General features: G+C 48.4%; 7 protein-coding genes across 7 annotated transcripts; 2 read left to right on the forward strand and 5 right to left on the reverse strand.

Annotated features, from left to right (window-relative positions):
• Positions 1–34: 34 nt before the first annotated feature.
• APUU_50582A (sterol desaturase family protein) lies at positions 35–1048 on the reverse strand (the record flags this gene model as incomplete). The annotated part of the gene is made up of 2 exons (XM_041705594.1): positions 35–514; positions 584–1048. The coding sequence occupies 2 exons, from the start codon at positions 1046–1048 to the stop codon at positions 35–37; spliced, it is 945 nt and encodes a 314-aa protein (XP_041558065.1).
• Positions 1049–1614: 566 nt separating this feature from the next.
• On the reverse strand, positions 1615–2835 carry ksrA (3-dehydrosphinganine reductase; the record flags this gene model as incomplete). Its single annotated transcript, XM_041705597.1, has 3 exons — positions 1615–2445; positions 2495–2626; positions 2692–2835. 3 exons carry the CDS (start codon positions 2833–2835, stop codon positions 1615–1617), a joined length of 1107 nt encoding a protein of 368 aa, XP_041558066.1.
• A 393-nt stretch (positions 2836–3228) lies between these two features.
• APUU_50584S (something about silencing 10 family protein) lies at positions 3229–5205 on the forward strand (the record flags this gene model as incomplete). Its single annotated transcript, XM_041705598.1, has 2 exons — positions 3229–3412; positions 3473–5205. The coding sequence occupies 2 exons, from the start codon at positions 3229–3231 to the stop codon at positions 5203–5205; spliced, it is 1917 nt and encodes a 638-aa protein (XP_041558067.1).
• Positions 5206–5658: 453 nt separating this feature from the next.
• MSH5_1 (MutS family protein MSH5) lies at positions 5659–7546 on the reverse strand (the record flags this gene model as incomplete). The annotated part of the gene is made up of 9 exons (XM_041705599.1): positions 5659–5803; positions 5893–5931; positions 5984–6185; positions 6235–6346; positions 6404–6485; positions 6542–6814; positions 6869–6958; positions 7007–7103; positions 7168–7546. The coding sequence occupies 9 exons, from the start codon at positions 7544–7546 to the stop codon at positions 5659–5661; spliced, it is 1419 nt and encodes a 472-aa protein (XP_041558068.1).
• Positions 7547–8259: 713 nt separating this feature from the next.
• On the reverse strand, positions 8260–9182 carry MSH5_2 (MutS protein msh5; the record flags this gene model as incomplete). Its single annotated transcript, XM_041705600.1, has 3 exons — positions 8260–8636; positions 8696–8782; positions 8834–9182. The coding sequence occupies 3 exons, from the start codon at positions 9180–9182 to the stop codon at positions 8260–8262; spliced, it is 813 nt and encodes a 270-aa protein (XP_041558069.1).
• Positions 9183–9561: 379 nt separating this feature from the next.
• On the reverse strand, positions 9562–11955 carry hsp78 (chaperone ATPase HSP78; the record flags this gene model as incomplete). Its single annotated transcript, XM_041705601.1, has 1 exon — positions 9562–11955. The coding sequence occupies one exon, from the start codon at positions 11953–11955 to the stop codon at positions 9562–9564; it is 2394 nt and encodes a 797-aa protein (XP_041558070.1).
• Positions 11956–12336: 381 nt separating this feature from the next.
• EFB1 (translation elongation factor 1 subunit beta) lies at positions 12337–13462 on the forward strand (the record flags this gene model as incomplete). Its single annotated transcript, XM_041705602.1, has 5 exons — positions 12337–12376; positions 12437–12476; positions 12749–13125; positions 13179–13387; positions 13442–13462. The coding sequence occupies 5 exons, from the start codon at positions 12337–12339 to the stop codon at positions 13460–13462; spliced, it is 687 nt and encodes a 228-aa protein (XP_041558071.1).
• Positions 13463–13933: the final 471 nt, after the last annotated feature.

The raw sequence follows: 13933 nt of genomic DNA on the forward strand, positions 1-13933 counted from the left end.
TGTAATGTCCCAAATCTCAATAACTGCAAAGCTCTCACCTCCTCCCTCTCCCAGGGCCAACTTTACCCCTTGAACTCTCTGCGCCGCTTGAATCGTCACCCCAGCCGGCAAAACTATTACTACCATACCACCCCGTCCCCACAAGGAGATCAACGACGCCCCAGCGCCCAAAGTGCGTCTTGCCGCCATGGGCAAGATGGAGCTCCGTTCGGCGCGCGACCCAGTTCAGCAGGAAACCTGGCAGCACATAGTATCCAGAGAATGCGAATGTTTCTTCAATTGAGATGATGACCGTATATATGAGGAAGGTGATCATATGGTAACGGAAGAATAGAACTGGCATGTACATCGGGATAAAAGTTGAGAGGAGGTAGACAAGCGGGTGGTCGTAGTGCGCTGTTAGGGGAAACGGGGCGCGGAGGGCATGGTACCAGGTTCTGTGGAATTGAGCGACAAGGGAAAAGACGGGGATTTTGGTGTGGAGGACGAAGCGGTGGATGCTGTATGATAAGATCTATATAAAAATGTCAGGTTAGCTTGTTGTAAGTTAGGTAGGGTGGAATTGTTCTTGATGTGTACATACCTCTCGAAGAAGAAATCCCCAGAAAAGCTGCTTTGTGACAGTCCAAGGCATTGGGACGCTGATGGCCATCTGTACTGCAGGTCGCAACTTAGGAGTTTTTATAAGGAACGCTTCAATCGTCATTTGCACGACGATTCCCAGCGCCAAGTTAGCGAGCGACCATCCTGCAATCTTGAGTTCCTTCAACGAAGGCTTGGTGCGCTTGCTTCCAGTTGGGAGACCGGATTCACCTCGCTCTTTGAAGGAAGCGGATGTGCCTGGAGCTGCAATGTCGAGAATGAAAAAGACAAGGGAGGGGAAAAGGTAGAATAGTAGGCGCGCAAGCAACGTGCCGAACAATTCAACCCGTAAAGCGGTATGTGAGAGCACAAGAGTGGTCCATGTCATGTAAAAGAATATCACGTTGACTCTTGTACTATAGGAGGATATAGTGGGGAGAACGAAGAATACAGTAAGGAAATCCATGCTGGCAAAAACCGAGGGCTTCTATATACCTTCGGCAAGCATGTTAAAACGGAACTTCTGCGATATCTTTGGAGCTTTTTATATTTATTTTCCATCAAACTGAACAGTGAAAGAATACCTGTCCCATGGTTACCCAACAAAGAGGCAGTTTGTTTCAGACAAAGAACCCAAGCATCGACGTCACAAGCAGCAAAATTTTAAACTGGGCTGTGAATGCTGATGCTGAGGCACGGCCATGACCTCAATGCTCCAGGTCTAGGAGAGACTATTGGACAAGTTGAATGTTGATATACCGGATCCCTGTCGATACCAGAGGCCCGCCCGACTATTATTATCGAATGGGCAACCCGTCCCATGTCTGCATCGTAGAAGGGGTGGTTGGCAGGGAAAAGGAATAGCAGGGGAACAATAGTCACTTTCATTTGCGGCTTTTATTCTTAGGGATAAGATAAGAAGGATGTACGATAGTAATAAAGATAAATAAAGAAGGCGCTCGAGGGTATCTCAACCGTACACCAGGCAACGAATCGGCATTTTCAATGAAACCAGTGAGGTAAAACCAATCCCTAACCTGAAGATGAGGTCGGAACACCGTTCTTTTGTCCCCATGTAAAAGCCTGCTTCCGAAGGTCTGGGACTACCTGCAAAAATACCAGGTTGCTAAGCCAGCCAGTGAACGTATCGCGGAGCCAAGAGTTTCTTGGGCTAGACCCGAGCGCAGAGCCCTTCATCAAATTTCCGACAAACATAGTAGTAATAAGGTATTCGCCTCGTTCAATGGCTTCAATGGAAATCCTAGCGACTTCCTTGGGTGTCTGTGGCTTGTCAGCAGCTTCGAGCTGCTTCGTAAGATCAGGTTTGATCTGCTGCTCATTGTCGAATCCCGGACTGAGAATTCCCATGGGAAACACAGTGTGAATCTTGACGTCGGCAGGAGTAGCACGAGATCGTTCTTTCGAGGCACGCGATCCGTTGTAGATTTCAATCTCCTGGTTCAACGTATCCGAGAGAGAACGTATGGCAGCCTTCGCAGGAGAGTATGGCGCATAGCCAGCAATAGGTACAAAGGCGAGGGTGGAACAGGTGAAGATAAGATGGCGTCGAGGCAGTGGCCTCTGGTGGCTAGGGTTGACTGGAACAAGCCACCTCTTCAAGATTGCATGTGCCGTGTTTGCCGCAGTCCAGTAAACAGTATCCATCTGGTCTTTGAGCGTTTGGAGGGGTGTCTCGATGAAGTACCCAGGAGTACAATATCCAGCGCAGCACCAAACGATATCAGGGGGCATGCCATCATTAAATTCAGTGACTTCAGTCATAATGCGTTCGCATTCTTCAGGTTTCGTGAGGTCCGCACTAATGTAGTGAAACCGTTGTTTGGTGGCATTCGTCGCGGAGCGCTAAAACATCAACAACATGCGTCGAGCAACGGATATGGGCCAAAATTACCTTGATGGCTTCTATGGCCTCTTCAAGCTTCTGGACGGTGCGAGAAACAATGACAACATTGGCTCCTTTCTCTGCGAGCTGGCAGGCCACGGCCTTGCCCATGCCCTCCGAGCCACCAGTGATCACCGCCGTCTACAAAGCCAAGTTCGTTAGCGAGGCTTGGAAGCTAAGATAACGGCGTCATGTCAGTTACTCACCCGACCCTCCACGACAAATTGGTTTGGGTTACTGAAGCCAAGCATCTTGACGAATGTATAGAGAACGAGTACACCGAGAACAGCCGAAATCCCTAAGGACGCGGGAGACAAGTCGTAAGAGATAGAGAGTAAGGATCGATGCATGAGGAAGAAGAGAGAATGGGAGAAGGGGAAAGAAGAAAGATATTAAGGGATATTAGCGGCTGACTGGCTCTTGCTGATAGTTCAGCTCAGTTGCAGCTTCCGTTCCTGAATCCTGAATCATGCCGTTTTTAAGATGGAGAAGGAGCAAACCCGCGGAAGTTGTGTGACCGAGAAATACGTCAAATACGATATTGTAGGACTGTTATGGGGCTCATATTAATATTCACTTGTAACATATTGTAAGATTGTATCAAAGCATGTGATCCTTTCCTTTTGAAGACTAGAGTTTTGCGGGCGGTGAGAGTCCCGCCCAAAATTTTATTGCGGAGTTATCAATTTTTCGGCCTCAAGTAGGCACTCAAACGAAATTATCGCATTTCTACTCAATCAAATATGGGAAAGAAGAGAAAGGCTGGCGGTCGGCCAGCTGCGAATAAAACTGGCAAGGACGAACCCCATAAATTCGACATTGAGGAGCGATTCGACGATTCTGAAGATGAATTCCAGGCCGGCCGAGACCAGATTTTGCTCGATGAAGCGCCAGAAGCAAAGAGACGGCGCAGACTAGCAGAGGAAGGTGTGTTGAACGCAAGTGTATATCCTGCCATGGGCGACGTTGCTAATGCGGGAGCTTTAGAGGAGGCACTTCAATTATCTGACGAGGAAATCCTGGGCTATGAGTCCCCGAGCGACGAAGAGGACGACGACATGGACGAGGTCGAGTATGACGACGAAGATGACCTAGACCAATTTGGGTCAAAATCAAATAAGAAGCAAAGCGGGGGCGCGGAATCTGAAGATGAGGAAGAGGGTCTTGCTGCTTGGGGCTCGTCCAGAAAGGATTTCTACAACGCTGATCAGATCGAAACGGAAGCCGATGCTCTTGAAGAGGAGGAAGAGGCGAAGAGGCTACAACAGAAGCATCTACAGGAAATTAACGAAGACGACTTTGGTTTCGATGAAGCTGAATGGGCTGAGTCTGGCAAAGACAGCTCGAAAGATGACAGTGGCGCGGTGACTGAGGTCTTGCCGCAGTTGGAAATCACGGACGACATGAGTAGTGAGGAAAAACTGAAAATCCTGAAGTCGCGATACCCCGAATTTGAACCCTTGGCGAAAGATTTCACGGAGCTTCAACCCACGTACAATACCCTCGCAAACGCCGCAAAAGCCGTCAGACCTACCGTTACAGATGACGACGCGGATCATGCTCCCGTTGCCGTTATCAAGTACCGCGCTTTATCCGCCTATCTCGGTGCGGTCAGCATGTACTTTATGCTTTTGAGCTCCGCTCACGAATCGGACAACCTTACAGCCTTATCACCAGCTCAATTACGGTCACATCCAGTCATGAGCTCACTCGTCAAGCTCCGGAAATTGTGGGAAACTGTCAAGGACATTACTCCGGTTGAGAAAACGTCTCAAGGACCAGTTGAGGAGGAAAGCGAGAGTGATATGGAAGTCGATGTGCCCGAAGTCAAGAGTAAGGAAAACAAGGTATCCAAGAAGAAGAAGAAGCTTTCAAAGGCACAACGTGCCGCAGAAGCAGCAAGAACGGAAGCAGAGGCCCAAAGGGCCAAGAAACTCGAAGAAACAGAAGCCAATCTTGCAGGCTTATCAAGCCTCGTCACAGAACCTGGTCGGAAACGAGTTAGCAAGAAGGCGAAGGCGCCGTCAAAGGCTGATGATGATTCTGACTTTGGTGATGAGGATGCCCTCACCGCCAAAGAGGCTGAAGAGAAGGCCAAGCAGAAGCGCTCTCTTCGATTTTACACCTCTCAAATTGCACAGAAATCCAATAAGCGCACTGCTGCTGGCCGCGATGCCGGTGGTGATGCGGATATCCCTTACCGTGAGCGCTTGAAGGATCGGCAGGCCCGCTTGATGGCAGAAGCCGAGAAGCGTGGTAAGCAGAAGGCATCGGGTGCTGAAGAGCTAGGCGGCGATAGTGACGAGGAGGATCGCCGGGTCGCGAGTGAGCTTAGGAAGGGCGACAATTCCGGATCAGATGATGATGACTACTACGACATGGTTGCAGCCCGCACCAACAAGCGGAAGGCGGATAAGAAGGCTTTGGCCGAAGCACAAGCAGCAGCCGCCCGTGAAGGAGGTCATGTCGAGGTCCAAGAAAAGGTCGGTGCTGACGGCAAACGAGCCATCACCTACCAAATTGAGAAGAATAAGGGTCTTGCACCTAAGCGTAATAAGCTCAACCGCAACCCACGTGTCAAGAAGAGAATGCGCTTTGAAGACAAAAAGAAGAAATTGGGTAGCGTTCGTCAAGTCTATAAGGGTGGCGAGGGCCGCGGTGGCTATGCTGGTGAACTCACCGGTATCAAGAAGAACCTGGTCAAGAGTGTCAAGCTCTAGCCGCTTGCATATTCCTCCATTTTCCTATTTCCAGGCCGTCACTTGGACACATACTATGAGGCGTTTGATTAAATGTGATTAAAAACCGGTTAGTGTGTATATAGAACTTCATGATACAACCTCCTGCCGTTCTTCGATCAAATCTTCCATGCCACATATCATGTAAACGATTATCTGCTCGACGTCGTACAATTTTGATAAGAAAATCTAAAGAATAAAAATAGAAAGTCTAGCCGCTTTCATCACGCATCGAGCCGGAGCCTATAAATATATACTCCGGCAGCCCTATCATATCATTAAACAGCCCCTCTAACATCCTTCTAACGTCTTTACCTTCACAGCCATCGGACAAATCCAAGGCCAAGAGTCTTCTTGCTAGTTCATTCTTCAATACCAAATGTTCTGGTTAACCTTTTATATCTATTTATGGCGACGGAAAGAAGGAGAAGAGCCTCATACCGCATCCTGCAATGCCTGCATCTCTTCCGTAGAAAGTACCGCGCACGCCGCAATCAAGTTCTCCCCACGAGCAGAGAGAGCTGCGAGCTCATTCGCGCGGTCAACAATGACTTTGTTTATCCCATTTAGGGCAGCGCAACTATTGGTTATCAGTTACCAGATGTAGAAATATCCAGCCCACATATTGGATGAGAAAGCAAGACAGGACACGGTAGGGCGAGGACGTACATCGTCCCAAAACTCTTCGTGCTACGGCCCAAGCGGAAGCTGCGAATCGGTTAATATACTAAAAGTCTCTTCTGAAAGGTATCAGACGAACTTGTACAGATATGTGATCTGGTCATCGGCCTCTTGGGGTTCTTCGCAGACTCGGACCTCCATATGGCCTAGCTGTAGCCGGGGCCTGATTCGGAGGAACTCGTTCTCGAGTATCTCGTGGAAGTGCGTTGCGGCGATTACTTTTGGAGCATCTTCCAGGCTTAGAAGGTGCTCGAGAATTCCACAAGCCAAACCGATGCCATCTATTACCAGGTCAAATATAGACATTGGCAAGGAGTTTCCAGGACGTACCGTGCTCGCTGGTTCCTTTTCCGAATTCGTCAATTAACAACAGGCTACGGTCTGTTATATGTTTCAAATCGAAAGATATTTGCTGCAGGTCATTCATGAAGTTGCTTTGAATCTGGTGAACTGTAAGATCCTTGGTCCTCGAGTTTACGAATAAGAACAGTGCCCTTACCTGTGAAACACTATCTTGGGAATTCGACTTCACTAGAATTTTGTCGACCACGCCGATTTCAGCGCTCTCAGCGGGAACAAAGCTGTAAGACGTCGGCAGAGTGTTTATGTATGATATAATTATGGATAATTCTCGTACCTTCCGGTTTGTGCCAGATATACTATCAAAGCAACCTTATTTTGGTCAGTAAGGGCTTCAATGCAGCGGTTTGTCTTCCTCACTTGTTTCATATAAACGCTTTTGCCTGAGTAATTTGGCCCCGTCAATAATAGCATATTAGGGTTTGCGCCGGTCCGCAAAGCTTCCGGAGCACCCTGAGAGTGATCTGCCGATTGCTCTTCCAGTCTACCTCCTACCAAAAATGTATCATTTGGCACGTAAGACGATACAGTCAGCTCCTGTAGTATGTGACTTAGAGAAGGTTAGTCCGAGTACGGACCACGAATTCCTATAAATCTATCTTACCGGCCACCCTTGATGTTAATTATATTGTCTTCCGAAATTTTCGGGCGGACAAGATTGTAGCAGGTTGCTGCTTGAGCCATCGCAAGAAGACTGTATACTCTTAGCTCTTCCTGTGGAACGAGTCGTTAATGACTCTACCTGTCAATTTCCCCACAAGCATCGGACGCTTCTATAAGGGCCCGTTCAAACTGAAGAACTCGCTGCGCCAAATCGTAGACTATCTCGATTTCCTTCTCTAAAATGCGGTGGAGAATCAGCACATATATTCAAGAAAAGCATGGAACTGAAGAGACATATACCACAGATAAGGCCGTATATATCACCCAGTTTCTCGTCCATCTCTCTCATTCTAAAATCTTTGAAATATGCACGGCTCTCCGTAATGAAGATAAGCTCCCACTCTTCGTCGGAGCCATTGTATGCTGCCTCGCCCGCATTCGTAAGAGGTATAGCTATATTAAACCCCAATTGCGGAAAATATATGACGTTTACGTCGATATCGAAGCTTGCGGGGATAGTTGTCGCGACCTCTATTGCAACTTGTTTCAACAAACTGTTTAGTCCGTCGTAGCTGTCTTTCATTCTATCGAGTTCTCTATCCAGTCCTGGCTTTACGACAGCTCTGCCCTGCTCGTCGGAGCTATCGATGTCGACCTTGAGTTTTAAGTTTTGGACCATATGGGATTGCTGTTGGTACGTTCAACTTACTATTTCCTGAATTATCCTTCCCACCGTATATAGCTGAGCCGCTTCGAGAGCGCGAAGAGCCTATGGAAATGAGCACAGCCCGTTGCAGAATAGCCAGTCATTGCTCGCCTTGTTGTATAGAGTTAGATCATGTCCACCGGCGGTTTCTCGAAGAGCGTCATGCACATCAATGCCGTAAAACGCAAACTACCAGGTCAGCCAAACCCCTGATGCAGACCTTCATCTCCATGACATACTGCTAACAGTGTAGCCCAAACCGTTGTCTTGAAGCCAGAGACTTTCCCACTGCCAGTACTTATCCCCTTCTGGAGGTTGATCATTACTGGCCGAAGGTTCTTGATATGCCTCAAGCTCTTGACTATTTTTTCTATTGAGTTGTAGTTGTCCCCCTGAAGATACACACTGATAAATGACTGGCGCTCGTGGATAACACCAAGTTCAACGGAAGGCCGGAGAAAGATCTGTCGTAACCGCTGTTTTCCCTGCGGAGTACATGCAAAGCGCCGAAATAGACCGAAAACTGAGAGGCCCTCTTTGGAAGAAGACGACCTCTTTCCTGGCCCTTGGTTGACTATGCTGGGGTGAGACTCGGACTCAACAATCTGAAGTGATGCTAATGTCCTTGCATTAACGAACCTAACAGATTCTGAGTATAGCCCTGGTTAGGAGTCTGCAATCCAAACTCACATCGTCCCACTTAAGGTAGACATTTCGAAAGATGTCACTTGGTAAAGTCCCGAGTCTGTGCCTGATACCAAATCAGAAGACCTTCGTCGTTGTAGGTAGGTGAGAATAGTTCCAGCACAACCAAGTGTTACTTTGTTGTCCAGATCGAGAAAACTAGCCATGTGTAAGTGTCTGCCTTCCTCCAAGGTGAAGTCCATATTTTCTAAGTCCATTTGACCTGTATCGACAAGGCCATTGTGGGGTACGAGAAACTTGAAGCTTTCTTCATGTCTTGACGATATCTCCAATGCTACTAACTTATTTTTCGCATTTGAAGGGTTGAACTCCTGAGATGGACGCACATCGAGCTGGTAGGGGAGGTAGGGACGAGCACCTAGCATGTCATTAGCCTCGTTCCTTTTTGGGACAGTATATATTGCATATCTAACTAACCATTTTCATGTTCCGAAAGTTGTCTGTTGCTGCCGTGGTCAATGCGTGTCGACGTCAAGAGAACAGTCGGCTTTATTTGGAGAATCACTGGAAACAAGTCAGCCAGTAGAGGTGAGTGGGAGACGATATACGACATACGAGTCTCGATAATCTCGGAGTTAGAATGCTGTATATCTCCCAGCAAATATAACCGTTTCTCCTGGGCAGAATAGTATGAGCAGCCAACTGTTCCCCCGTCCTTCATGTCAATGGCCGCTATAATCTGATCAATGTCATCTTCTGCGGACTGCCCGATAAACACAGCGTCCCTTCTCATTACGCTGCTAGCTCGAGCTCGTCTTTGTCTTGGGGTCCGCAAGGGGCTAGCCGGTGGAACAAATGTAGAGGGGATATCATCACCATCGTGAAGGGAAGACGAAATGTCGGGAAAACCACCCTCTGATACCTGGGAGCGATATGCAGTTCGTCTTCTCTTAGTTGAATCCATTGTCTCTGGTGATTGTCGAAAGCTAAATTCTCGGGGATCCTCAAGCATAGAATGGAGAATTCATAACTGCTCTGATGGTTGATGAGAAAGGTTGAGTGTGGAATTTGGGGGTGAGGCAGGGCACTGTTAACTACAAGTCACATGCGGAAGGCATAATCTTAGAATTATTTTATCTCATTTCAATCATTATATAAATCGGTGAGACACAGAATTGCCACATATACTATACATGAGAGGAGAAGCTATAATACAGATAGTATACAAGTATGCAATAGGACCAACGCATAATCACAAAAACACCGTCCATCCAATATCATGCACAAAAAGCCAGGTCCAGAAAAGTTCAATCCCCCAAACACCAAAGAATCATGAAATTCAATTATGCATGTTCGCTTTCTCCAACAGCTGCAACTTCAAGTCCATCCTTATTGGCATTGAAAGAGACGCGAATCACCTGTCCAGAGGTGACCGCGCCACGAATAATCTTGTCTGCCAGGCGGTTGCCGATTTCTTTCGATATCAAGCGGTTAAGTGGCCGAGCACCGAACTTGGGATCGTAGCCTCTTTCGCAAAGCCAGTCTTTGATCTCGTTATCGACTTGAAGAGTCATGCGTCGATCATCAAGTCTCGACTGCAGCTCCTTGATTCTGATGTCGACGATATCCCTCAATGCCTCCCGTGAAAGCCTCTTGAAGGTGATAAACTCATCGATACGGTTGAGGAACTCGGGCGGGTATGCTTCCTGGACAACATCCATGACAGCCTTCTTGACCTCTGGTGTAATATCTCCATCTTCTGGGATCTTGAAAGAATGGATGGGGTCAGCGCCAATTAGAATATCAGCTCCAAGGTTAGACGTAAGAACGATGAGGGTGTTGCGGAAATCGACTTTATGACCCTGTGCATCTGTAAGGAAGCCCTCATCCAGAACCTGGAGAAGGAGGGCAGAAATGTCGCGGTGAGCCTTCTCGAACTCGTCAAACAAGAGAACAGCATATGGCTTCCGCCTCACGGCTTCAGTGAGTTGGCCAGCATCGTCATAGCCAACATATCCAGCAGGGGAACCAATTAAGCGGCTGATAGTGTGTTTCTCTTGAAACTCGCCCATATCGAATCGTACAACGGCAGTCTCGGTAGAGAAGAGGAATTCGGCCATCTTCTTGCAAAGCTCAGTCTTACCAACACCGGTAGGGCCAAGGAACATAAAAGAGGCAAGCGGCCGGTTTTCTCCACTGAGTCCTGCTCTCTGCATGCGGACCGCGTTTGCGACGGCAGAGAGCGCCTCATCTTGTCCACGCACAGATTTTCTGAGGGTATCTTCCATATGTATCAACTTTTCAACTTCTCCCGCCATCAGTTTGCTGACTGGGATACCGGTTGTCCGAGAAACAACTGCACCGATGTCATCGGGTGTAACAGAGTCATGGATAAGATTTGCTTGCGAGTCGGCTTGTTCTTCGCCTTCTTTCGGTAGTTTCTCCTCGAGCGCCGGGATCCTAGAGTATCGCAGCTCTCCTGCCTTGGCAAAGTCGCCTTCTCTCTGTGCCTGCTGTAATTCGAATCGTGCGCGCTCTAGTTCTTCTTTTGTGCGTTTGAGATTCTCAATTTCAGCCTTCTCCTTCTCCCAGACCTCGGTTAATTTTCCGGCCTCCTCTTGCTTAGCTTTCAGGTCTTGCTGGAGCTTTTCGCGTCTCTCGCGGCTGCTGATATCGGTTTCTTTGCGAAGAGATTCGAGTTCGATCTGAATAGTGGTGATATCCCGGTCAAATTCTCGGATCACATCAGGCTTCGATTCCTGTTGTAGCCGCAGAGCAGATGCCGCTTCATCCACTAGGTCGATGGCTTTATCGGGCAGGAATCGGTCGGTGATATAGCGATTGCTGTATGTTGCTGCCGCAACCAATGCTCCGTCGGTAATACGCACACCATGGTGTACTTCATATTTCTCCTTGATACCGCGTAAAATCGAGATGGTAGCGGCAACTGAAGGCTCGCCAACTTGGATGGGCTGGAATCGTCGTGCCAGGGCAACGTCTTTTTCGATGATTCGGTATTCGTTCAGCGTGGTTGCGCCGCAGCATTGAAGCTCACCCCGCGACAGGGCTGGCTTCAGTAGGTTACTAGCATCGATACTACCTTCCGCCTTCCCTAGCCCAAGCAAAGTGTGGAGTTCGTCGATGAAGAGAATGACACCGCCTTGAGCATCCTCAACTTCTTTGAGAACAGATTTCAGTCGCTCCTCGAAATCGCCCCTGAACTTAGCGCCAGCAATGAGCGATCCAAGGTCCAAAGCGACGACACGTTTGCCTTTGATGCTTTCCGGAACATCTCCTTGCACGATTCTCTGAGCCAATCCTTCCAAGACGGCAGTTTTACCAGTACCGGCAGCTCCAATCAGAACAGGGTTGTTCTTTGTACGCCGCGATAGAACTTGGATTGTCCGATGAATTTCCGCATCTCTTCCAATAACCGGATCCAATTTTCCCGCCTTCGCTTTAGCAGTGAGGTCAACACCGTACTGTTCTAAAGCTGCTTTCTCGGGTTCGCCGCCTAGGTTCATCCGGTGTGTGCCACCTGGTGGATGCGGTCGTCCGCTAGCATAGTTTCGGACGGGAAAGTTGGAGACAGTCGCACTGTTTGGTAGGGACGAGGGTAACCGTGAACGAGGGAGGAGGAGAGAGGTTGATGGGAGAGGCCGCGCAAGTCGGTTCGAAGGCGTGAAGGTCGATGGTCGCAGCAGTCGACTGCGGCTCAGCTGCAACCTTGACGCCATTATAGCCTGAGACAAATGTGATGGGGTGACAGAAGCTCAAGGACAAGAAATCCTTCTTTCAATCAAGCATCGCGGCCGAGCCGACAGGAGCCTTTAATACCCGGTCCTTGAAATCATCGCGAGGCTTCTCGAACGCTCCACCACGGCCTCCATTCCTCGAAGATGAGTGGCGGAAGCTCGAATCCAGGGAACCCGCTGGGCAGCCAAGCTCCGTCGCCCTCCAGATCACGTGCCGCTGGGTGCCGCCAAAATTTTACCACTGGGCCCGTCCGCGAAAAAATTACTTCAGAACACCTTTTCCCCTCCTATTCTTCTCTCCTTTATTCTCCTTCTTCCCCAACACCACACTTTTTCTTTCTCATAACCACATCATATTTCACAATGGGTTTCACCGACTTTGTTTCTGAGGCTGGCCTTAGCAGTATGTCCTCAACTGCGTTCTTTTCTCCCCTTTTCAGTCACTAATTCTACTACCCCTCAGTTGCCAACACCTTCTTCCAGTCCCGGAGCTACGTTGTTGGGTAAGACACACCACCCTTAAACCTCCTGCAATTCCCCCCTTCTGTCTTCGCTGCATATTTTTTCATATGCTAGCTTCCTTGTTTGTATGATGAAAACATATTGGTCCGTGTTTATGAGGCGGATTAAGACCCCGCTGCAAGATTACACAACAATTGCGATTTTTCGCGTTTCTGAACACTTGGAAGACGTCTTTTTTTTGATTTCCTGCATTTTTTGCCATGCGCTCAGTCCGCATCAACCATAATGTTGCATTTGACTGACTTTTATAAAGCACCTCTCCTTCTCAGGCCGATGTTGTGACCTTCAAGGCCTTCTCCGGCGCCCCTGACGCTGAGAAGTACCCCAACGTTGCCCGTTGGTACAAGCACATCGCCTCTTACGAGTCCGAGTTCGGTAGCCTCCCTGGTGATGCCTCCAAGGAGTTCACTGCCTACGGCCCTGAGGGTGCTGAGCTCTCCACCAACCCCAAGGACAAGCCCGCTGCCGATGATGATGACGACATGGACCTCTTCGGCAGTGATGAGGAGGAAGACCCCGAGGTTGCTAAGAAGCACGCCGAGCGTCTTGCTGAATATAAGAAGAAGAAGGAGTCCAAGGGCCCCAAGCCCGCTGCTAAGTCCATTGTCACCATGGAGGTCAAGCCTTGGGGTAAGTAATCTGAGTGTTATCGTCCTAGGTTCTTCTTACTGACTTTTATGTAGATGATGAGACCAACCTTGAGGAGCTGGAGGCCAACGTTCGTGCTATCGAGAAGGACGGCCTCGTCTGGGGTGCCTCCAAGTTCGTCGCCGTTGGATTTGGTATCAAGAAGCTTCAGATCAACCTGGTCGTTGAGGACGACAAGATCTCCATTGATGAGCTTCAGGCCGAGATCGAGGAAGACGAGGACCACGTCCAGTCCACCGATGTCGTAAGTTTAAATCTGTCCCCGCTCGGTGCAGTTGATGCTGACTTATCCCACCAGGCTGCTATGCAGAAGCTGTAATCGGAACGACCATTTTTAATGAAGATCAATTGAGTGATGATGACTTTCATGGTTTCAAGGAAAATATAGTGTCATGAACTTGAATGCCTAGAATGTAATCGGGACAAACCCGATTGTCTTATGAAATAAAAATAAACAAAATTATACCCAATATTTGCTCGTTCTCTATTCCAATGTGGTTGTAAATCGTGGGATTGTAGGTATCCCGTCATCAAATTGTGCCCAACTCCCAATCATCGTCGGGCCCAAATAAACGTGGAATGAGTCTCCGGATATATATTTCTAGACGGGCAGTCTTGACAAGCCTGGATTTGCTGAACAAGATGCTCCTTCTGAATAAGGTACCTACGCAAATACCCCAAACCATTTATTCATTCGTAGATATCTACCAAACAGTAATTGACCACTCATTGCTTGATTATTTCTGAAAACTCGACTGCCAATTGACCCTCTAAACATATCACGTGATAT

This window comes from Aspergillus puulaauensis, chromosome 5 (assembly GCF_016861865.1).
Source record: "Aspergillus puulaauensis MK2 DNA, chromosome 5, nearly complete sequence".
Classification (NCBI taxonomy): domain Eukaryota; kingdom Fungi; phylum Ascomycota; class Eurotiomycetes; order Eurotiales; family Aspergillaceae; genus Aspergillus; species Aspergillus puulaauensis.